The 26,264-nt window shown below is 40.8% G+C and overlaps 1 protein-coding gene across 7 annotated transcripts in view; it reads right to left on the reverse strand.

The window, feature by feature from the left end:
* The window catches only part of LOC124613056 (multiple PDZ domain protein-like), a 1,056,684-nt gene that overhangs the window by 90,090 nt on the left and 940,330 nt on the right, over positions 1 to 26,264 (reverse strand). For 6 of the 7 annotated variants that reach the window (XR_006979603.1, XM_047141635.1, XM_047141639.1 and 3 more), the window contains 3 exons: positions 21,171 to 21,242; positions 20,764 to 20,935; positions 13,663 to 14,021 (listed from right to left, as the gene is read on the reverse strand). Coding sequence is in view for 6 of the 7 variants with exons in the window: in XM_047141635.1 (XP_046997591.1) it covers positions 13,663 to 14,021; positions 20,764 to 20,935; positions 21,171 to 21,242 (603 nt within the window). In the remaining variant the exon portion in view is untranslated. The remainder of the gene's footprint in view (positions 1 to 13,662; positions 14,022 to 20,763; positions 20,936 to 21,170; positions 21,243 to 26,264) is intronic. The other variant, XM_047141637.1, reaches the window with a different exon arrangement.

Raw genomic sequence — 26,264 nt, forward strand, 5'->3', positions numbered from 1 at the left:
TCAGCTAGGTAGGGTTTGGAAGCTATGAGGGGTGGATGAGGAGGAACACTGTGGGTAGGATAGGGGATGTATAGTGGTGCTCCAAGGCAGCAGTAGTATGTTACCAGGTTGGATAACTTATGGAAGTGGTGTCTGGAATGCTCCTTGAGAGCAAGGGACTCACTTTCAGAGATGTGATGTATGGAGCAGGAATTGCAGTGTAGTAGTATCATGTAGAGGATGCCTGTGACATGGAGACCAGTTTTTGCAGTACCAGGTTTGTGATGGCCAGGTACGGGAAGAATCTGAAAAGATGAAGGTCATTGTAAAAGGAGGAGTGGGATCCAGGGAAAGGAATTTTTAGTGAACTAACCATAAAAACTACACCTACCCTCTACATGATCCCCAAAATCCACAAACCCAAAGATCCTGGATGCCCATTGTGGCTGGTTATTGTGCCCCCACTGAAATAATTTCAGCCATCATCGACCAACACCTCCATTCAGTTGCCCATAATCTAACCTCCGACACTGAAGATACCAACCACTTCCCTCACCAACTCTCCATCGTTCCCACCCCTTTATATCCTGGATAGCTACTCGTCACTGTTGACACCACCTCCCTATACACCAACATCCATCATCCCACAATCTTACTGCTATTGAACACTATCTTTCCCTATGACCTTCAGACTCCAAACCCACTACCTCGTTCCTCTTACACCTTACTAACTTCATGCTAACCCACACCCATTTCTCCTTTGAAGGGAAGGTATAAAAACAAATCTGCAGCACAGTCACGGGCAGCCACTTGGCACTCTCCCATTACAACTTGTTTGTGAGCCATCTAGAGGAGACCTTCCTAACCTCCAAAAATGCCAAACCCTTAGTCTGGTTCAGGTACATTGATTATATGCCCATGATCTGGGCTCACGGCCAATATACCCTATCTTCATTCCTTCACACTCTCAAAACCCTCTCTCGCAACTGCTTCATTTTATCCTCCTCAGTCCACTTTGCCACCTTCCTAGATGTTGACCTCTTTCTCTCTTGAGGCTCTATCTCCACCTCCATCCACATTAAACCCACCAACAGTACCTGCATTTCGACAGCTGTCACCCCTTTCACACCAAAAAATCCATCCCATATAACCTGGCTTCCCAGGGATGGCGTATCTGCAGTGACAAGAATCTTGCTCAGTATGCTGAGGGTCTCATCAGGGTCTTCATACAAAAGCACTATCCGGCAGGCCTGGTCTACAAATACACCTCCCATTCCCTTTTCCCTCACACACCCCATCCTCCCATCAGCCCCATGAACAACCAGTCACAATGTAGTGTCGCATTCGTCACGCACTACCACTGCAGACTGGAACCACACCCTTCCCTGGGTTTTGATTACCCTCCCCAGGGCTTTGATTATCCATCATCATGCCCTGAAATGAGGGACATCATACCCAAGATCCTTCCCACCCCTCCTAAAGTGGTGTTCTGTTGCCCACCCAACCTCCACAACATCCTTTTCCACCTTCTGCCACTCCCAATCACAATCCCTTGCCGCAATGATAATATGAATCACTGTGGAAGACCCAGGCATAAGATCTGGCCAATCCATCCACACAGCACTTCCTATTCCAGTCCTGTCACAGGTTTATCCTACTCATCATGGGTGGGGCCACCTGTGAAAGTTGCCGTGTCATTTACCAGCTCTGCTGCAACCATTACATAGCTTTCTATATTGGTATGACTGACAACCAAAAGTCCATCACAATGAATGACCACCACCAAACTGAGACCAAGAGCAAAGTAGACTACACTGCAGCACAATTTGCAGCTGAGCATAACACATTTGATTTCAATGGCTGCTTTACTAACCGATCCACGTGGATCCTCCCCTCCTCCTCCTCCACCACCACCACCACCACCACCACCATCACCATCACCACCACCATCACCACCACCACCCTTGTAATTATCTCTGCCTCAACCTACAGTGACATACTGCGCCCACACTGTCGCCCAACAGTTTCCGCCCCCTTGGCCTATCATCTTCTCCCCATTCTCATCTCCCAGCCTCTTTGTTTGCCACCCTCTGCCAATGCACCCACCCAACTTTCCCCACTCCTCTCCTTTCTGCTTCTATTTTCCCCACCTCCCTGCCCCACAACCTCCTGACACTGTGCCTATTTGCATTTTAGTGCCAGCACATTCCACCATACAGTGTTCCTCTGTCCTCCCACCCATTCATTACTACCCCTTCCCCTTCCCGATTACTGCTGCCATTCCACTTGATAATTGTATTCTGGCCTGAGCTGCCAGAGTTGGCGGTCATGTGTGTGTGGTGTGTGCTTGCGTACGAATGTTGTGTTTCTCTGTTCCTCTTTTGCTGCTGAAGGGTGTGGTCAAAAGCTTTGTCTAAGTGTCTTTTAATTGACCCTGTCAGCAACTTAACGTTTCTTCTTTGTGCTAAGTAGCAATATATCTTTCCTTCCTTCGTTGATATTTCTTTGTGGAGTTTCCATTGTTTGAAATTAAAATGTGTTTCTTTCAATGGTTAATTTGTTATTTCCCTTCTGCATGTTGTTACAAATTTTTCCACAAATTTTAATTGTCTTACTATCACCAGTTTTTCCTGGGGTCCTCCAAGCAGCAAAAGTTTAATAATGAGGGTGGTTCGAAAAGTTCTCGGAATCGCCACAAGAGGTCAACACTAACGCAACAAGTTGTTCACGTGATATTCATTGGACTGTTGCCTGTACACATGTGCCATGTCAGTGCTCTTGGAAGAGAGCTGTGGCAGTGATGTGGCTCTGTTGTTGCTCCTGCAGAGTGATTTGTGGGAAAAAAATTTTTTTTTCGAGATTTGAGCAGTAATTGAGTACTTCGTAAAGAAAGGTATGAAAGCAAAGGGCATTCATGCTTATTTCCAAAATACACTGGAGGACTCTGCTCCTTCATATTCAACTGTTGTCAAGTGGACAAATGAATTTAAATTTGGTCGGGAGAGCTTAGATGATGATCCGCGCAGTGGTTGGCCAAGATGTGCCACTACTCCAGAAATCATTGCAAAAGTGCACAAAATGGTCATGGAGGATTGCCGATTTAAAGTGCATGAAATTGCTCATGCTTGCAAGTTGTCATCTGAAAGGGTATATCATATTTTAACAGAAGAACTAGAAATGAAAAAATTATCTGCAAGATGGGTGCCACAACTCTTGACATTGGACCAAAAACGCACGAGACTGGACATATAGGAGGAATGTTCAGCCCATTTTAAGAGAAACGAACAAGGTTTTTTGCGCCAGTTTGTGACCACAGATGAAACTTTGATGCCTTAGTATACCCCAGAGACAAAACAAAAGTCAAAGCAGTGGAAACATGCTGATTTTCCACCACCAAAGACAGCAAAGACAAAATTTTCTTCGATGGGAAAGGTCATGGCATCAGTATTCTGGGATGTGAAGGGGATTCTGTTTGTAGATTATCTCCCCACTGGGCAAACAATTACTGGAGAATACTATGCTAACCACCTGCACAAATTGCAATAAAAGATATGCAAAAAAAAGGCCAGGTTTAGCAAGGAAGAAAGTCATCTTCCATCAAAACAATGCACGCCTGCACACATGTGCCATTGCATGGCAAAATAACACGAACTAAGATATGAATTGTTGCCACACCTGTCTTATTCACCTGATATGGCTCTGTCAGACCTCCATCTCTTCCCAAAACAAAATTTTTTCTTGGTGGATGATGATTCACTTCAAATGAAGAATTGATAGCCAGAGTTGATAACTATTTTGCAGGCCTGGAGGAAACTCATTTTTGAGATGGGATCAAGGCACCAGAACTTTGTTGGACCAAGTGCATTAATCTACAAGGAGGCTACATTGAAAAATAAAAAAAGTTTCAGTGATGTACAAGGTGTACAACTTTGCTTCCACTGTTTGCCGATAGGTGGCGCAATGGTAAGCAGCAGTCGAAAGAAACAGATCGCAGACATCAGGTAGTTAGCTTGGACCTCAGTCAACATAACCTCATTCAAACATTAGTCGATTTGCGTCTGCACCATAAAGTTGTTCTTGATTGAAAATGTCAGTTTACAAGCCTAATTCTCGTCATTTGTGGGAGGTGTTACTGTTTTGTTTCAATATGAAGAAAACAGTGGCTGAGTCTCATCGAATGCTCTCAAGTACGTATGGTAAGGACACTATTAGTGAAAGAACATGTCATGAGCAACACTTAAAGAGTGGTGATTTTAATGTCGTAGACTGGCATAGTGGTAGAAGAGAGAATGTTTTCGAAGATGCAGAACTGGAGACATTGCTGAGTGAAGACTCGCGTCAAACGAATTGGCACGATTAGTGAGAGTGACACAACAAGCCAGTTCAAAGCGTCTCAAGGCTATGGGCATGATTCAGAAAGAAGGGACTTGGGTCCCGAGTGAGCTGAAACCAAGAGACGTTGAACGGTGTTTGTGAACAGTTGCTTCAGAGGCGAAAACGGAAGGGATTTCTGCATCGCACTGTGACCGGGGACGAAAAATGGGTTCATTACAATAACCCTAAACGCAAAAAAATCATGGGGATATCCCAGCCATGCTATTCAAGAAGAAAATACAAGCACACTACCTAAACTAACTTCATTCTTTACCAATGAAGAAACTAACAGGCACAGTGATTCATCGACCTCATCATCTCAAGATATATCTAAATCTCAAAGCTAAAAAATGGGGCCTGTTTTCAAGATAGAGGATAACATTTGTGTTTAGAGTTCATCAGTTCCAATTATGCACACACATCTTCCAGCTCAAGCCACTTCGCCTCACCAAACAGAGGCATTTTAGAAAGTATATATCATGACCCTTATAAGAACTGTGATAAAATTTTTAATGGAAGAAGTGGGTGATATTTGGATTCGCAAAGGGCTAGAGTTTTTCCAAACGAAAAATAGTTACTTTTCCAAAACTTAAACACATTTTTCTGATGTAAGCGGTAAAACAAAAACCAGAAACTTAACTAGGAGTGTTTTCACTCACAAATTGATGAATGGTGAGTGTGCATAAAGGAAGTGGCTTCTATAGTCACCATCAGAGAAGGCTGTATATTGTTGTTGTTTCCATCTATTTAACAAGTTTCTGGGAAATAATATGAGTTCTTGCAGTCAATACAAAGATGCATACTAAAAAGAATTGTTGCAGTTGTGAAATTTTTAGCTTCAAGGGGACTTAGGTTCCATGGATATAATGACATTTTGGGGTCTCAAAATAATGGCAATTATTTAGGATGCTTAGAATTAATAAGCAAATTTGGCCATTTTCTTTCTGATCATGCACTAAACAATGGCAATCATGCCAAGGAACTGAATCATAGTTGTCGGTGAATATTTCCAATGAACATATTAATATAATTGGACAGGAAGTGTTAATAATGATTGTCAGTGAACTAAAAGCAACCAAACACTGCTCAATAAGCATGGATTCCTCACCAGATCTCTCTCATGTTGACCAACTAACTTTCATCAGTCGGTACATAAAAGACAGACCCCCTGATGAGAGATTTTTGTGATTTTTGCCTATGGAGAAGCATTGAGAGTTCAAAATAGAGCAGATACTACTTTTAATTTTTTGGACAGCCTTGACATTTCGATAAAGGGTTGTTGTGGACAGAGCTATGATAATGCAACAAATATGACAGGAAAGTATTCTTGTCTTCAGACAAGAATAAAAGAAATATGTGAATTTACTATTTGTGTCCCATGTGCTGCACAGTGACAATTTAGAAGTGTTCAGGTGGTTGGATGTGTTTCAGAAGCAGTAGCATATTTCCACTTTGTCCACAAACTGTTCACATTTTTTTGGGGTTCAAACACTCGATTGAAAATTTTGACAGAATTCGTAGGTGCAGACAAATTTCTGAATCCCCTTTCTGAAACCAGATGGTCTGCATATGCTGATGCTCTTAACACTTTGCGTAATGGCTACAGTCATATTTTTGAGCCTTGCCAAGAAAATGTAAAAACTGGAGGCTATTCCCCTAATGGAGATATGGAATGAACTTTCAAGAATTATCAATAAGACAAGCATAATTTTACATAACAGAGCCATCACAACAGATGTTGCAACAAAACGTTTTTGTATCTCTTGCCAATTTTATCAGTACTGGATGCAGTAGATTCCATCAGTATGAATCGTCAGACAAAGAGAAAAATGCAAGTGCTGACTATAAATATAACTCCCAAAGGAAAAGAATTCACAGCATGAGTACCACTTTTTCGAAGAATTGTAAGAGACTGTGCAATTGAATGCCAAAGAAAAATTGTGTGTAGAAACTTTTCTGCCTATAATTGACAAATTGAATACTCATTTAAAGCAACATTTGAAACCATACTAAGAAGCTAACAAAAGTTTTGGTTTTCTTTCTCAGTTAAAACAATTCAATTCTAACCAGTTGAGAAATAGTTGAAAAGAATTTGCAGAATTCTATCATGAAGACATTGATGCTAATGAGCTCATGTCAGAATATTTTCATTTAAGGCAATACTTGAAAAACATTCCAAACGAATCTCCAGAACTGAGTATTTCAGCCTTACATTCTCTAATAAAGGCGGATAAAACAGAAGGAACGTTCCCAAATGTAGAAGTTGCTACCAGGATAGTTCTTTGTCTAATGGCAACCAATTATAGAGGACAATGTTAATTTTCACAACCAAAGAGAATAAAAAATGAATTACAAATGACTACTATACAGGAACAACTTACTAATTTGTAAATCGTGTGCACAGAAAGTGATATCCTTCAACAATAAGGACTTTGAGAACATAAGAGACAATTTTGCACTTCAACGTAATTCCGATTTGCAAAACAGTAGTCAGTTGTATTTGATTTGTATAATGCTAACTGTAATAACCAATAAAGTAAATAAACAAATGTACATTCTGGTGTGCTCATTCAAATTAAACTTCTTTTTTGTTACAGGGACCCAAACTCTTTGTGCCAGTCATATGCATAGAAAGTGACATCCTTCAAAAACTGGATGTTGAGGACATAACTGAAGACTTTACATTTCGGACATCTCTAAAGAAACCATTAATTTGAATGTAAGTCAGTCTGTGGAACTAATCACTTGTATTTGAATTGTATAATTCTTACCAACAAAGTCACTAAACAAATGTACATCATTCTGATGTGTTTATTTTTTAAGGGCTCCATACACTTTGTGCCCAGCGGTCTCATACTGTAGGCACCCAGGGTCCCCTGCGTGGCGTAAGATGGCCCTGTTCAATATGTTGCAAGTGTCACTCATAGCCAGAACATTCAGTGTAGTTGTGAGGGCATGATGTTGGAGCTAAATGAACATGGGTGCTTACGTAACCAAGGTAGCTGAAGAGTTTGGCACTTCAAGAGGCACTGTATTGAATATTTATACTGCATCCAGGGGACGTGGAAAAACATCATCCACGAAGTCACAATGTGCATGAAAAGTGTATGTTGCCTGATCATGACAGGTGGTCATTGAAGAGGATTCTGTCAAAAAATAACAGGACAACAGCTGCGAAAGTAACTGCAGAGCTGAATATCACACTAATGAACCCTGTCAGCACTAAAACAATATGGAGGAAACTCAATAACTTGTGAACAGCAGTGCAAGCTGGAATTCCAAAACCACACATCAGTGATGCAAATGTCTGTAACAGGAAAACATGGTGACGAAGCCATGGGCTATGATGCAATGGAAGAAAGTCATTTGGTTATATGAGTGTCGTTCCGCACTGTTTCCAACTTCTGGTCAAGTTTACATCTGGCATATTCTATCCCAATCCTATGCTTGCTGCCAAGAGTGAAAGGACGGGGGTTTGGTCATGATTCGGACAACCATATCATGGTATTCCATGGCCCCAAGTTACTCTGCAAGGTTGCATTGCTGCCACGGATTATGCGACTATTTTGGTTGAGCAGGTCCACCCCATGGCACAATATATGTTCCCCAGTGGTGATGCTGCATTTCACAACAGGGCCTCTGTTCATAAGCTCGCATTGTGCAGGACTAGTTTTGTAAGCAGGAGGATGAATTGTCACATCTCACCTGACCACTACAGTCACCAGATCTCAATATTACTGTCTTTGTGGTCTACTTTGGAAAGATGGACTTGTAATGGCTATCCACCTCCATCATCATTACCTGAACATTATTTTGCAGGAAGAATGGTATAAGGTTCCCTCGACAACCATATAGGACCTGTATTTATCCATTCTGAGATGACTGGTAGCTGTTTTGAATTCCAACGGTTTTACTACACCATATTAGGCATGGTAACATGTTGTGTTTTTAGTGTTTTCATTTTTTCCACCCCTGTAAATTGTACGTTGTTACCTTAACCCAGTTCACTATTTGTATTCTACCTAGGACTTTCCAATATTGCTTTGCAAGCTATATTTAGTATTTTCTACTTTAAGTGCTCCTATCTACAATTTTTTAATGTGGAAAATTTCAAGTTGCACCATAGCTCAGAGTCCATATTAAACTGTAGAACCCCTTACAAATGGCTGGGGAAGTCAGTTTAAAGACTGGAGAAAGACAATGGTGTACCACTTCTAATAGAACCGTATCCAGCAATGGACTGTGATGTTCAATGAACCTTTGGGATGATGACAGCTTTACGTACATATCCACCGTACTAGGGCATTCACCTCCTGAATGCAGGTACTGGCCAACCATCCAGTCTCTTTGTAATTTTTAAATCCAATATATTAATGTGCATATGTTAATTAGGAGGTGAGTTTTCAATGCATATAGGCAGGGTTTATGATCCAAACGTTATTTACTTTTCAAGAGTGAAAAATACAAGGATGCTGTAGAGTTGAGACGATGTGAAAGGATACAGTCATCAATTATGTAAATAAAAATGTTTGTACTTCAGAATAGAAATATATAGTCACTGCACGTATGATGTACCTTGTTTAAACACAAAAAGAATTTAATTTCTAACTAACATGTTGAAACATCATGTAATAGAAATATATCACCTAAGATCAAATCCTTTTTGCATATGACCGAAAGTTAACAGTTTTAATCATCACCTCAAAGAAGTACAGTTATATTATTAACTAGAGCCCGGCATTGCCCGGGTACTGATTTTGTCTGTTTTCTTCTAGAAATGAAAACAAAAAAATGAGCTGTGTTTGTAGTGTACAGTGTTTTTATGCTGGGTTTCTACAACACAACTTTGTAACAGTTCTTCATAGAGCTAAATCCTAAAGTCATTTGCGCTTTACAATTGAAAGTTGACTGTAGGAGTGACTTAGTAGTAAAGAATAAATGTATTAAAACTTAATGCATGGAGCAGCACTTTTTCACACATCTCAGTGTTTATGACTATGTGTCGTACAAAGATACGAGGGCGGTTCAGAAAGTAACCTCCGATTGGTCACAGTGCGGGTTGTGGGGGGAGTAGCGACGCCATCTGTGCGTTCACGCACTCAACAGGTCAGTCGGCATCAAGCCGTGGTCGAGTGAACGTCGTACCTGCGCTAGTTTAGTTTTTGTGGCAGTTTGAAATGTGTGCTGCAATAGAAAACCCCGCCAAATGTGAAGTGCGTGCTGTCATAAGGTTTTTTACAGCCAAAGGATATTCTGCAGCAGCTATTCATCGTGAGCTTTGTGCCGTGTACGGACCAAGAATTATGAGTGAAGGAGTTGTCCGTGAATGGGTACATTTATTTAAAAGTGGACGAGAAAACGTTCATGATGAAGAGAGGAGTGGTAGACCATCATTGGTGACTGACGAACTCGTTCAGACAGTTGATGCAAAAGTTCGTGTAAATCGACGTTTCTCAATGTCGGAGTTGTCTACTGGTTTTCCACAGACTTCTAAGACTCTCTTGTACGAGATAGTGACAGCAAGATTGGGTTACCGCAAGTTCTGTGCACGATGGGTGCCCAAAATTCTTACCGACCACCACAAAACTCAAAGAATGGCCTCTGCATTAGACTTTCTGTCACGTTATGAGGACGAAGGAGAACCATTGTTAAACAGAATCGTGACCGGTGATGAAACCTGGATTAAGTACGTGAACCCTGAGACAAAAGAACAATCAAAGATGTGGGCACATTCAAATTCGCCTACCAAACCAAGAAAAGCCTCGCAAGATTTTTCTGCCAGAAAACTGATGGCAACGGTGTTTTGGGATGCCAAAGGGGTGTTGTTGGTTGAATTCATGGAACGTGGTACGACCATTAATCAAGACGTGTACTGTGAAACAATAAAAAAGTTACGACGGGCTATACAGAACAAACGCCGTGGTATGCTGACTTCCGGTATCGTTTTTTTGCACGATAACGCCCGTCCTCACTCTGCTCGCAGAACAACGGCCCTTCTTGAGTCCTTCAAGTGGGACATTATCAACCATCCACCTTACAGCCCAGACCTGGCGCCAAGTGATTATCACCTCTTCATGCATTTGAAGAAATGGTTCGGGTCACAGCGGTTTGATGACGACGAAGAGCTCAAAGATGCGGTCACAGACTGCCTCCAGGCACAAGCGGGTGATTTTTATGCAGAAGGAATTTCAAAGCTTGTGAAGAGATACGATAAGTGCCTCAATCGCTATGGAGACTATGTAGAAAAATAGTGCAAAGATGTAGTTGTAAGATGTATATATAAAATATTTTTATTTAACTTGGTGTATTTTTTTAAATCAACCGGAGGTTACTTTCTGAACTGCCCTCGTATATCTGTGCAAGTACAAGTAATAAATTTAAATGTGATTCTTGAGTTTCTCCCGGCGTATTTGATAATCAAAATATCCACGGGTGTGCTGCCGGTCTATAGTGTCCAACGGGCACAATATTTCGGCGATCATACATGTCACCATCATCAGGTGAACTGATGGACTGAGCTCCTGTGAACGTGCCGGCACAGAGATCCGTACGCTATGGCTGCTCAGAGGGAACTGGGTTCGGTCGCGGCGGCGGCCGATTTAAATACCCTCCGTCCGCGGCACGCTCCCTCCGCTGTCCGCGCCACGGTCGTGCGGTGGAACAGATTGCGACGGCGTCTGAGAAGACGTCGGTGTGATGGCTCTATCCGCCGTGGTCGTCACAACTATACGTTTGCTCGATTTACTCTTGATTAACCCCATCGCTGGTTCCCAAGCCTTGCTAAGATTATAGCCACAGTCACGGTTTATGAGGTCGTCAATGGTGCAAATTTCGATGGCCTCTCTAACAACACTGTCCCAGTATCTCGACGTCTGTACCAGAATCCTCGTGCGGTCATACTCCATGGCGTGATTTTCCGACAAACAATGTTCAGCGACCGCCGACTTACTCGGATACATCAGTCGAGTGTGCCTCTGGTGTTCACGGCATCGATCCTCGACGGTACGCATCGTCTGACCAATATACGACTTGTCACATTGACATGGAATCTGTTACACGCCGGCCTTCCTCAAACCGAGGTCATCTTTGGCGCTCCCCACCAGTGCACGAGTTTTATTTGGAGGACAAAACACAGTTCCGACCTGGTGTTTCTTCAGAATGCGGGCGATTTTCCCCGAGAGTGTGCCTGTGTATGGAATAAATGCAGTGCCTACCTCCTCCCTCGTGACTTCATCCATCCCAACAGGTTGTGCTGCAGTGGTTGGGCGGAGAGCACGTTGAACCTGCCACTCTGAGTACCCATATTTTCGAAATACAGTTCTCAGATGTTCCAATTCCTGGGGTAGACTCTCTGCGTCAGAGATAGTGCGCGCCCTATGTACTAGAGTTTTAAGTACCCCATTCCTCTGTGAAGGGTGGTGGCAGCTGTCTGCGTGCAAACACAGATCAGTGTGCGTTGTCTTCCGATACACCCCATGACCTAGGGTGCCGTCAGCCCTTCTCTTGACCAGGACGTCAAGGAAAGGTAATTTACCCTCCGTTTCAGTCTCCATAGTGAATTTACACATCGCTGGTTACACATCTAAACTCCATACACCCCAACATCAAATTCACTTTGGAGACTGAAACGGAGGGTAAATTACCTTTCCTTGACGTCCTGGTCAAGAGAAGGGCTGACGGCACCCTAGGTCATGGGGTGTATTGGAAGACAACGCACACTGATCTGTATTTGCACGCAGACAGCTGCCACCACCCTTCACAGAGGAATGGGGTACTTAAAACTCTAGTACATAGGGCGCGCACTATCTCTGATGCAGAGAGTCTACCCCAGGAATTGAAACATCTGAGAACTGTATTTCGAAAAAATGGATACTCAGAGTGGCAGATTCAACGTGCTCTCCACCCAACCACTGCAGCACAACCTGTTGAGATGGATGAAGTCACGAGGGAAGAGGTAGGCACTGCATTTATTCCATACACAGGCACACTCTCGGGGAAAATCGCCCACATTCTGAAGAAACACCGGGTCGGAACTGTGTTTTGTCCTCCAAATAAAACTCGTGCACTGGTGGGGAGCGCCAAAGATGACCTCGGTTTGAGGAAGGCCAGCGAGTACCAGATTCTGTGTCAATGTGGCAAGTCATATATTGGTCAGACGATGCGTACCGTCGAGGATCGATGCCGTGAACACCAGAGGCACACTCGACTGATGTATCCGAGCAAGTCGGCGGTCGCTGAACATTGTTTGTCGGAAAATCACGCCATGGAGTATGACCGCACGAGGATTCTGGTACAGACGTCGAGATACTGGGACAGCGTTGTTAGAGAGGCCATCGAAATTCGCACCAATGACGACCTCATAAACCGTGACTGTGGCTATAATCTTAACAAGGCTTGGGAACCAGCGACTGGGTTAATCAAGAGTAAATCGAGCAAACGTATAGTTGTGATGACCACGGCGGACAGAGCCATCACACCGACGTCATCTCAGACGCCGTCGCAATCTGTTCCACCGCATGACCGTGGCGCGGGGCACGGACAGCGGAGGATGCGCGCCGCGGGCGGAGGGAATTTAAATCGGCCGCCGCCGCGACCGAACCCAGTTCCCTCTGAGCAGCCATAGCGTACGGATCTCCGTGCCGGCACGTTCACAGGAGCTCAGTCCGTCAGTTCACCTGATGATGGCGACATGTATGATCGCCGAAATATTGTGCCCGTTGGACACTATAGACCGGCAGCACACCCGTGGATATTTTGATTAAATTTAAATGTCATCCACAAGGCGGCAGTTTTTCATGCAGCTCAGTGTTTGTGATATCATATCTTCTGAACTATGGTAGGCACTTGGTTCTTACAAATTTCTGCACTTCCACAATTTTTCTTATACTTGGACTCATGGAGCAGCTCAGGATAACAAATAGGAATAATAATGTAGAAGTTATCCATCCCACAGTTGTGTATCTACAGGCCCTAATTTATCAGTGGAATGTAATGAAATTGTGAAGTGCATTGCCAATGCATGATTTACTTATGGGACAACTGAGGTACATGAATATTTTAAGCCAGAACAAGTGTAAATCTTAGAAATGCATGTAGTACATTTCTTGTCATAAGCTTATCTATTCACTTCATATTATATGGCAACCAAATTGCTCATCTAAATTACTTAAAAGCATTCTGGCACAGGCTTGAAAAACAATTTTATGTATTACTTAAACCTCGGATTAGTTCAAAATATAGAAGAGATTAGTATATATATATATATATATATAAAAAAAAAAAAAAAAAAAAAAAAAAAAAAAGCTTTACCAGCAAGGTGTCAGAGCCACCCACAATACTGAGTCCAAGTCCCATTTTGTCCTTATTTATCTCCACAGTTGTCTCCTTCCCTGGCACAATCTCACACGTTGCAGGATCAGCTGGTGGTTCCTCTGGAGTGGAAGACAGACGTTTACCAGATGGAGAGGGCGACAACCGTGCCGAGGGAGAAGTATCGGTGGCAGTCACCAGTTCAGTCGGACGAACCGGTGATGGTTTTGGCACAAAGGTCCCAGGTGACAGAGAGTCCACCAATGTTGGAGTTGACGTTGGAGAAACAACACGGACCGTTTTTGGTGATGGTGTTTTTTGTGGTTTGGCCAATGGTATTAACGGTTTTGGAAAAAGTCCTGGAAAAAAGATGTACCTCAGGCAAATGCAATCAAACTACATAGTTTAAACGTAGATATTTATGTACACAGGAGAGTGATTTACGATTTTATGTTAATGAGGGTGAAAAAAATTAATGATTCAGCTAATATTTTACAGGTTATAAGGTGTAATTTCCAATGAGCTTCAGTCTCTCTTAATTGACAGACACATCATTTTTTGCTTCAGCTAAATGGCACAAATGTTTATCATTCAGCAAAATAGCCGGTACTCACATGACCATGCATTTTATTTCATATCCACAGCAGGTGTGATGAAAGGCAAGGCAGAAACACAGAATTAAAAATTAATACGTAGAAATGCAATTTTGCCTGTTGCACTCAAACTGCCTGATATGACAATACACAAAAGCGTGCTACTTTTTATTTTGAGGCATTGTTCTTTCCAATCAACGTAGAGAATGCTGGTGAATGAATCAGTTTTGATAGAGAGACAAAAGACTTAAATATAAATTCATCATCAAGGAAGTCAAATCCTATGCCCACTTATTCACACACACACAAACTTGGCACTCTTCTTTTAAGCGGGTGGTAAAATAAGTACTCCCATTTTTGTTACTTCTTTTGTATTTGGTTTGTCTAAGTGTCGTGGCTATTCTGGTCAGCAACAAAATTAGGGCATGCTCTGCCATGGAACTTAGGAAACTCGCATTATCTGGAGAGCACGTCAAGGTAAAAAAAGGTACAGAACAACTAAAAAGCATACAAGGAAATCATACAGTCATCTCATTGTTCAGGAAATTGAGAAAGCAGCTGGTTTAAGCCACTTCAATGAATAGCGGACTCTGATGATTAGCCAGTTGGGAGTGAGTATCATGGAAATGCCAACCTTCATGGATGTCCATCAGCTTGTGTCATTAATTACTTTTCATAAGTTGATGACTAATACTGTAGCTAATGGTAGATGTCAGAATGTCTCACCTTCATATCTAATTTGAGAACATGAATCATGAAGCAATGGAAATCAACTGTGTGACCAATCTGGATGCAGTGTGTTGATAGTCATGTAACACTATGCTGGGGTAGTGACATAAAAAGGAAAATATGAAGGGGAGGACTGATGGGCCCACCATGATAGGTGCATGCATCACAACTGACAATATTAGGTTACGGAGAGCAATTACTTGGACCTCTGTATATCATGTAGCTAAACCACCAAAGACCTGAAGTATTTCCCAATAGACATAGCACCCTTCTGCAAAACTACTTCCTTTGTCACAAAGCCAAAATCTTGCTACAATGGAGAACCATGATGACGAGCAACAGTTGATATCTATAAAAAGACATGTACCTATCAATCCCAATTTACTCCCATATATGTTCTCATCAAGTAACAGTCATGAGCTTGCAACCTCATCTCAGTTCACAAACATGTTAATCAATTGTATATATATTTTTGGTGTCAACTGCTTCCATTCAAATCACTTGGACTTAAACAATCCATTCTGATCAAACTGCAGTTGAAAGTTCCTGGCAGACTGAAACTTTGTGCTGGACCGGGACTCGAATCTAGGACCTCTGCCTTTCATAGCTGAAGGCATAAGTCCCACATTCAAGTCCCTGTCTGGCACACAGTTTTTATCTGCCAGGGAATTCCAAATTAGTGCACAGACTGATGCAGAGTGAATATTCATTCTGAAAACTGTAGTCGTTTTGAATGATAAAGATGGGCCAACATGCTGCTAGATGGCTGATTATAATGTTCTGGCTGAGTAGGGTGTTTCCAACGTAGAAATTTATTGTCTGTATAAGAAGGTTAATTAATTAATTAAGAGTGTTCTTGATGCAATTAAGAAGATGACAAAGAACAGAAATGAGATCCGTCTCATAATGGATTACATTAAATCCAACTGATTAGAAACTTACCGCCTTTTTGCAGACTACATGCATCAATTTTCCATCAAAAAACCACCCAATAAATAAAAAGTGCTGATTGTGCATTGTGAATAACAATGGAAGATAGGAAATGAAATGTATCTGCTGCAACAATTCACAAATTCAGCTTGGCGGCTTTTCAGTACTCAGGCAGTTTGTTGCTACAGGCTTCTTCAAGCACATACATTTCATGATTCTTCAAAACAAAATAATCGTAAAAACTGAACACACACAGTAGCAGTGCAGGCATTAATTACATTATCAGAACCAAGCAACAAACTCTGAATAAAATTTTAAAAAAATGTGAACAGTGCATGACTAATATACACATGCTTATGCTACATTCCAGTGCAGTGTCACAATAAAAATGCCTTGAGTAAAAAAGCTTCACAGCATAACATTTAAACTCAGAAAGTTAATCATAAAAATACAAACTACATAAAAATAGATAAAATATCTCCAATTACTGAAATGACATGACATGATAACATACAAAAGAAGAAGATATTGAAGGAAGGTTTAAGGAGGGAAAGTGGAGGGAGGGGAGAGAGGGGGGGGAGAGGGGGGTAAGGGGGAGAGGGGGGAGGGGGAGAGGGGGGAGAGAGAGAGAGAGAGAGAGAGAGAGAGAGAGAGAGAGAGAGAGAGAGCAGAATATTAATTTTCAAATCTTTTCAGAAACATATCCAGCTATGGGTGAATTGTGACAATGGAGCACCATATCACAGTGACTTCGTGGGAGGATTCTGCCTCATATCTGATACGTAATGTTTAAGAAAGAAATGGATGAACCTTTGTGTTGGTATAAAGTCCACTACTCATGAAAGATATCAATGAACACAAAGAACAATGAAATTTAAACCAGATATTTTTGTATAGAATATTGAGCAGGAAATCCATACCACTATCTGGTTACATTACGACCAGGTTGAACAAACTGCATGAAAACTTTAATGGAAGCAGCACACAGCTGCAGAAATTCATTGTTGCATAAACACTGGCTACAGCTCTGTAATTGATCTTTATTTATCAATCCACAGCACTGACAAAGTTCAATTATGCACTTGTAGGCAATCTTTGTGTGTCAGAATGAATTTCAACATGCATACGCTCCCCCAAATCGGCCAGTGATAAAGGTCACAAAGGAGATGTCATTTCAAGTCAGTATTCGAGGAAGAAAGGAGGAAGCAAGGAAGCATGTTACTACTAAAATGTTATTTCAGTAAAAGGAGTTTTTCTTTTTTTTTTGCATGGTTTTAGCCCACACAGTGTTCAAGTGCTTGAAAAAGTATTTACAATGAAATGCAACAGCTGCAAAGCTGAACAGCCAATGTTTCTCAGTCCTCATCAATTTATCCATAAAACAAGTTAACGCTATGAAAGCATGTGATGGCAGATAACATTTACATAACCATAACTGCAGGTATTGAAAAAATAATATTTTATGTACACGGCTGAGCAATAATGGATATGTCGAATGGAACAAACGAATGCTAATATTTGAATTTATTAATGGTCTTTCAAGATCTGATTCATTGATGAATACTGAAGAAAGGACAAATAATATGCAGTCATCCTGAAAGATAGAAGACATTTCAAACAAGGTTAATTCCAATATTAAACATACAATGCAAGAAAGCTCAAAAACAACTACTGCCATTAATGCTCTCAACAGTGTGCCACTTGCACTAATAAAATTACTTCCAGGGTAAATGTGGCCTAAAATTGCTCAAATCCTGGGGACAATGGTAAAAGACATCATTAAAATTCTCCAAACACAACCACAAAGTAAATGTAAATTTATAATCAATAATGGTATAATTTACATCACAAAAATTTTCAAAAAACTTACTAACCTTATTCGTGCAGTTAAAAGCACAATATAACCATCTGCCTGAAAAAATTTCTGATCTACCACTGCCAATCTATTGAAAAGGTTTGGAACCACACAACTTTAAAAACACACATTAAACTAGATTTGGCATTTCCTGGAGTACTGTACTTGGGATTTCCTCCTTATGAAACAGGAAACACTGTTGCGACTATAAAAACTGCATTTTGTTGAGACAGAGGATAGTAATGTAAGGCACTGAATATAGCAATAATTAAGGAATGTGCAATCCTTTATTGAAATCCACTAGGAGAATGTTCACTGAACGAAAACTAAGATATAACCATGTGCCAAATGAAAACATGTTTATCCCTTAAGCATTGTACCAGTAATAACAGGCAGTGAATTCCTCCACCTTGAGAGAATAGCTGTAAATGCTGAGTAATGACTTCTCCACTGCTTGAGCATACCTCCTTGAAACTGAATTAGTGCAACTGTACAATATCACAATCACCTGACATAACCAAAAATGTTTTGAGACTGGTTAGTAAAGAATAGAGAAATGTGAAGATGGTGGTTTCAAGACTTCATTTGTTCCAAATAATCTCCACACACTTGAATACAATGAACAGAACATTAATAAAACCATGCGAGACTACATGAAAAATCATCTTTGAGATATTATTCAACTCACACATCATCCTGGCTTGAATGTCAGTTATATTGTCAAAGTGCTGACCCATCATGTGAATTTTTGCCCTTTTTCTATCTGTTGTAGGTTCATACTGATAACACCAAGTCTCATTATCTGTGATAATTTTTTCGAGAAAAGAACTGTTCATGTTCTCCACTTCAATCAAGTTGTGGCAGGCATACACAAATTTTCATTTTTGTTTGGAAGTCAAGGAGTGCGAAAGGAAAACTTTGCACATACTTTTTCTTGTTCGAACGATTCTGGAGGATATCTTGAACACTTGGTTTAGAGATGTTGTTCCACTGCAGGTTGTGACAAACTACAGTTACATGTCCACTACATAACACTGCGAGCTCGGAACATACAGGTCAACTGCACATCTGCTGTTTACAATAGTAAGTTCTAACTGACACCATAATCACTGTGCTGACATTTCCTGTACACAAGAAATAAAATCAGTCTCTGAACTTTTTGGATGATGGTGTATGTTACTGATGGCAAACTTACACCATAGTGGTTGCAAAATGCTTACTGAAACTCAGCATTTTGTTCTTAATCGAACGGCATTTCTCCATTCCAAAAGTCACTGAACACAATAATTGGCATAATTTAAGAGAACTGTTTAAGAAACTGCGAGCAGCGATGTGCCTACTCTTTGATTAAAACTACTTGTTTGATGTTTTCCATGGTGCACTACATTGTTAGCACATGAGCTGTCAGCTGCTCCTCTGTTAATGCCTGCACAACAGACAGCAGGTTGCCAACACGGATGGAATGAAATTTTGCTCACAACAACAGTTAAATAAGCTGCTGGGCAGTGCTCAATAGCAGATTACAGAAGAACATTCTGGTACTCGAAAACTGCAAGTGAAATTACTCTTAGTTGCAGTGTATTAGCAATAGCAGACAGTCTCTGTGTGGTGCTGGGAGCTCCAATTGGAGGGACTAATGTCTACAGTATGAAGTGTCTACTAACAAGTAATTTCAGTTGGACTGTACATGGAGTGCCTTTTCATAATTATCTTGAAAAGTAAACACCTTTCCAAGTTCACAGCATGCAATCGGTATAGGGACTGTTGTGTGTGTCATGTGGATATCATACAACTTTCTGCACTTTAAGTAGACCAGAAATTGAAGAGTCATTGAAAACTATGTAATAGCAAACTGCAACAGATCCAATCAGGTGAAGATCAGAAGATACAGTCAGAACAATGATGATGAAAGACACTCCCCAGTATGACTCACATCAGTGCCTGCCAAGCTCACACTCTTGGTGATGGTAGAGAATATAATAAAAATGATTATGTCCAACTAAGAATGGGAACGATGCAGACAACCACTTATCACAGATCTCTGTAAACTAATTACGTGTTAATAATGAAGAACAGTTCAACTTCAATAAGGAAACTTTTATAAGCCAAGAAATGGTCTACTTGCTTAAAACTTCTCTCTACAAACTTTTGAAATTGTTAAGCACTTATCAAAACCAGTCAGACCGAGTACAATAAAAATGTTTCTTTCTATAATTCTGGTTGGTTTTTTAGTAGTCAGGTAGAAAAGTGGCAGCCATACTCATGAAATTTTTTATTCACTTCCCTCTTCTGTTTCCTTCACTTGTGTCTCAACCTATTTGCCTAGTAAAGATTTTGTTCACATTTGTCATAAAACTTTTATCTTCTGTTCCATATTTCTTCACGTTTCTTTTCTTTTTCTTCCATTTTCATCTGGCCACTGATACCTGTCTTTATGTTTAGGTCTTCAAGGATGTTTTTTGTGACTGCTCCCTCCACCCCCTCCCCCTCCAACAAACAGTCACTTTTTAATGTACTTTTCTCATCACTATTGAGCTCCTGATTACTATCAATCTTTTTGTCACTGTTGGTTTTCTGTATTGCTGTGGGTCTTATGTCATGGTATTATATGACCTATTTTCATCTTGTTGTTAAATTGCTGTTATGTCTATCTTGTTTCTATTAGTGGTCAAAGAAGTGATTTTTTGAGGGAAATGTGTGATGTAGTATCTGTATCTTCTCTTAGTTCAAGAGACATGCCCAGTCAAAGAAATGAATAAGGATGTTCAATATAAAAGGTGCCCCATAAAAAATACAACTTTCAAGCGCATAATATTATATAAATTTATTGATAAAATTAAGTAATTTATATATTATTGCAGTGTATGCTATCTATGGTTATGTATGGAGTACGATATTAGTCAAATGCCCTCCACAACTCAGCAGGTGCACATTTGTTGCTTTGAGATGTGTGTCACTGTTTTTTTCTTTCTTTTTTCCCCGCAAAAGACATACTTGGCTTCTCCGGCTCCTTTGGTGTTGGAGAAGATGCTTGTTGAACTGGCATACTTTCTCCTGGTGATGGAGTTCCAGTTGCATTCTTCTTTTCCTCCTCCTGCTTGGCTTTGTTTGGGTTGCACACAATCAGTGTGACCACACCCTCTGTCTTTTTCAGAAGTGATGCCGCCTTTGTGGGAAACAAAAAGAGTACATGAGATTGGTTTACCTCAACTAAATTTGAAATGGGTACAAGGCAAATAAATTAAGCTCATTGTGTTATCATTGTATCTTACATCTGCATACAAACATTAGTTTCAGTAATACCTAATGGCAAAGAACAGTATGTACAAAGAATTACATTTATAAGAACACTGCTTTTATTAAACAATGCAACAAATTGATTCTAAATAAATTGTACTTACTGAATCATAATCAGACCCAAGAAGTGTGTCCTTGTTAACAGCGAGGATCATATCTCCTACAACAAGGCCAGCCTTAAAACACAGTGAAAGGAAACTCCATTAATACATATACAGAAATCTGGTTTAAATAATACATTTAATTCACAAGTTAAAAAAAAAAAAAAAAATCTGAAAGGAAAGGAATTAGAGGCACACAGTGTACAACTAATCTGATGAGAACTCATCAAATAGTACAGAGTTCAGAATGTGTGGAAGACTTATTTCAGGTCGGTTTATATGTCTGTAACAGCAAGTATCAGTTCTAATGAATAGCCTAGTGATTGTAAGACAAAATTTTCATTATTGGCACATTCATCGAATAAGAAAACCTAAATCTTTGCTTGCTCATGCAATAAAATTACTATCGAATTGATCCAGACTTAGATTTCCAGATTATGTAGCAACTCCCTTCCTCGGTTTCTTTTGTACTTTTCATGAACTTCTTGTCTCATGAATTCCTGAGTGTATCCTTCACACACCTATTTTAATACTCATTTCTGTCACTTCATTCAATTTATTTCAATTATCTTCAGCAAACATTCCACACTTTGGGAAATTAAAATCATCACTGTTCATCCTGTTATACATGATAATTTTTATGATTTCTCTTATAAGAGTGAGTAATTGGTTTCTGTTGTTCAGTCTGCATCCTGGACATGTCGTCACAGTCCTATCAAAATCAAAATGATAGGCTTCATTAAAAGTGACATGCTACATTCTTCTCATTTTCTTGAATTCTATTTGTTGTTTACGGACTTGAAGATAATAATCTATTCTCGTTTTCCACCCTTACTGTTTGCCTCATATTGTCCAACAGGTAACTTTACGGATTTTCAAAATTCAGTTGAAATCTTTGTAACAAAAATTAAATGTTTATCTGAATTTTTAACACCCCCCCCCCCCCCCCAAAGAACCATGGGCCTTGTCGTTGGTAGGAAGGCTTGCATGCCTCAGCGCTACCGATAGCCATACTGTAGGTGCAGCCGCAACGGAGGGGTATCTGTTGAGAGGCCAGACAATCCTGTGGTTCCTGAAGAGGGGCAGCAGCCTTTTTCAATAGTTGCAGTGGCAGCAGTCTGGATGACTGACTGATCTGGTCTTATAACATTCATCAAAACGGCCTTACTGTGCTGGTACTGCAAATGACTGAAAGCAAGGTGGAAACAACAGCCATAATTTTTCCTGAGGCCATGCAGCTTTACTATATGGTTAAATGATGATGGCATCCTCTTGGGTAAAATAGTCCCCCATTTGGATCTCCAGGCAGGGACTACTCCGGAGAACGTTGTTATCAGGAGAAAGAAAACTGGCATTCTATGGGTTGGAGTGTGGAATGTCAGATCACTTAATCAGGCACGTAGATTAGAACACTTATAAGGGGAAATGAACAGGTTAAAGTTAGATATAGTGGGAATTAGTGAAGTTCAGTGGCAGGAGAAGCAAGACTTATGGTGATGTGAATACGAGGTTATGAATACAAAATCAAATAAGGGTAACGCTGGAGTACGTTTAATGAGGAATAAAAAAACAGGAGTGCGGATAAGCTACTACAAACAGCATAGTGAATGCATTATTGTAGCCAATCTACAGTTAATCTATTGTAGCCTGAACCCCACACCTGCCACAGTTTACATGCCAACTAGCTCCGCAGATGATGAAGAGATTGAAGAAATATATGATGGGATAAAAGAAATTATTCAGATGGTTAAGCGAGCTGAAAATTTAATAGTCATGGGAGACTGGAATTTGATGATAGGAAAAGGAAGAGAAGGAAAAGTAGTAGGTGAATATGGATTGGGGGTAAGAAATGAAAGAGGAAACTGACTGGTAGAATTGTGCACAGAGCATAACTTAATCACAGCTAACACTTGGTTTAAGAATCATGAACAAAGGTTGTATACATGGAAGAGACAGGAGACACTGAAAGGTTTCAGACAGCTTATATAATGGTAAGACAGAGATTTAGGAAGCAGGTTTTAAATTGTATGACATTTCCAAGGGCAGATGTTGATTATGGCCACAATTCATTGGTTTTGAACTGTAGATTAAAACTGGAGAAACTGCAAAAAGGTAGGAATTTAATGAGATGAGACCTGGATAAACTGGGTGAACAAGACGCTGTAGGGAGTTTCAGAGAGAGCATTAGGGAATGACTGACAAGAATAGGGGAAAGAAATACAGTAGAAAAAGAATGGATAGCTTAGAGATGAAACAGTGAAGGCAGCAGAGGATCAAATAGGTAAAAAGACGAGGGCTGGTATAAATACTTGGGTAATAGAAGAGATATTGAATTTAATTGATGAATGGAAAAAATATACACACATCAAAAACACTTTTGCATCACCCCGGTTCCCAGAACTCCTGAAGATACACGTTGACTGTGGATATTGAATCACAGACACAATCACTTTGACTGTTAAGAGATGTCACTAAACCAGCCCAAAGAGGTAAACAACTGTGTATGAACAGTGGCTATTAGATGGAGGGGGTCCGACAGCAGATCAGTTCCAGTCATTCCACCAGGAAGGAGGTACACGGCTCGTGTTGTCTGTAGTTCAACCTTGTCTAGACGCTCAACATCGCGGTTCGATCACATCCACATTGTTACTTTGTGCCAGGAAGTACTCTCAACAAGGGAAGTGTCAAGGCCTCTCAGAGCGAACCAAAGAGATGCAGTTCAGATATGGAGGAGTTACAGAGAGACAGGAACTGTCGATGACATGCCTTGCTCAGGCCGACCAAGGACTACTACTGCAGTGGATGACCATTACCTATGGATTATGGCTCTGAGGAATCCTGACAGCAACACCAACATGTTGAATAATGCTTTTTGGTCAGCCACAGGGCATCGTGTTCCGACTCAAATTGTGCGCAATAGGCTGCATGATGTGTAACTTCACTCCTGACGTCCATGGTGAAGTCCATCTTTGCAACAATGAAACCATGTAGCATGGTACGGATGGACCCAACAACATGCCGAATGGACCGCTCAGGATTGGCATCACGTTCTCTTCACCGATGAGTTTCGCATATGCTTTCAACCAGACAATCGCCGGAGATGTGTTTGGAGGCAACCCGGTCAGGCTGAATGCCTTAGATACACTTTCCAGCGAGTGCAGCAAGTTGGAGGTTGCCTGCTGTTTTAAGGTGTCATTAAATGGGGCCAATGTATGCTGCTGGTGGTCATGGAATGCGCCGTAGCGATTGTACGATACGTGAATGCCATCCTCCGACCGATAGCATATTGGTGAGGCATTCATCTTCATGGGATCACAATTCTTGTCACCATCATGCACATCTTGTGAATGACTTCCTTCAGGATAATGACATCGCTCAACTAGAGTGGCCAGCATGTTCTCCAGACATGAAACCCATCGAACATGCCTGGGATAGACTGAAAAGGGCTGTTTATGGATGATGTGACCTACCAACCACTCTGAGGGATCTGTGCTGAATCGCTGTTGAGGAGTGGGACAATACGGACCAACAGTGCCTTGATGAACTTGTGGACAGTATGCTGCGACGAGTACAGGCATGCATCAATGCAAGAGGATGTGCTACTGGGTATCAGAGGTACTGGTGTGTACAGCAATCTGGACTACCAATTCTGAAGATCTCGCTGTATGGTGGTACAAGATGCAATGTGTGGTTTTCATAAGCAATAAAAAGGGCAGAAACAATATTTATGTTGATCTCTATTCCAATTTTATGAACAGGTTCCGGAACTCTCGGAACCGAGGTAATGCAAAACTTTTATTGATGATGATGATGATGATTGGTTTGTGGGGCACTCAACTGCATTGCTATCAGCACCCATACAAATTCCCAACCTTTGCTCAGCCCAATCTCGCCACATTCATGAATGATGATGAAATGATGAGGACTACGCAAACACCCAATCATCTCGAGACACTGTTATTCATGCATTAAAAATACAGTAAATGAAGCAGGTGAAAAGGAGTACAAACATCTCAAAAATGAGATTGACAGGAAGCGCAAAATGGCAAAGCAGGGATGGCTAGAGGACAAATGTAAGGATGTAAAGGCATGTATCACTATGGGTAAGATAGATACTGCCTACACGAAAATTAAAAAGACCTTTGGAGAAAAAAAACAACCTGTATCACTACCAAGAGCTTAGATGGAAAACCAGTCCTAAGGAAAGAAGGGAAAGCAGAAAGGTGGAAGGAGTATATAGAGGGTCTATACAAGGGTGATGTACTTGAGGACAATATTATGGAAATGGAAGAGGATGTAGTTGAAAATGAAATGCAAGATATGATACTACATAAAGGATTTGACAGAGCCCTGAAATACCTGAGTCTAAACAAGATCCTGGGAGGAGACAACATTCCTTTAGAACCACTGATAGCCTTGGGAGAGACAGCCATGACAAAACTCTCCCATCTGATGAGCACGATGTATGAGACAGGTGGAATACCCTTAGACTTCAGGAAGAACGTAGTAATCCCAATTCCAAGGAAAGCAGGTGTTGACAGGTGTGAATATCACTGAACTATCAGTTTAATAAGGCATGGCTGCAAAATGCTAACATGAATTCTATACAGACGAATGGAAAAACTGATTGAAGCCGACCTCGGGGAAGATCAGTTTGGATTCCGTAGAAATGTTGGAGCACCTGAGGCAAAATACTGACCCTACGACTCATCTTAGAAAATAGATTAAGGAAAGGCAAACCTACATTTCTAGCATTTGTAGACTTAGAGAAAGCTTTTGACAATGTTGACTGGAATTCCCTCTTTCAAATTCTGAAGGTTGCAGGGGTAAAATACAGGGAGTGAAAGGCTATTTACAATATTTACAGAAACCAGATGGCAGGTATAAGAGTCCAGGGGCATGAATGGAAGGTGGCTGAGAAGGGAGTGAGACATGGTTGTGACCTAACCCTGGTGTTATTCAATCTGTATACTGAGCAAGCAGTAAAGGAAACAAAAGAAAAATTTGGAGTAGAGATTAAAATCCCTTGAGATGAAATAAAAGCTTTGAGGTTTGCCGAAGACATTGTAATTCTGTCATAGACAGCAAAGGACCTGG

Source organism: Schistocerca americana, chromosome 4 (genome assembly GCF_021461395.2).
Source record: "Schistocerca americana isolate TAMUIC-IGC-003095 chromosome 4, iqSchAmer2.1, whole genome shotgun sequence".
Taxonomy (NCBI): domain Eukaryota; kingdom Metazoa; phylum Arthropoda; class Insecta; order Orthoptera; family Acrididae; genus Schistocerca; species Schistocerca americana.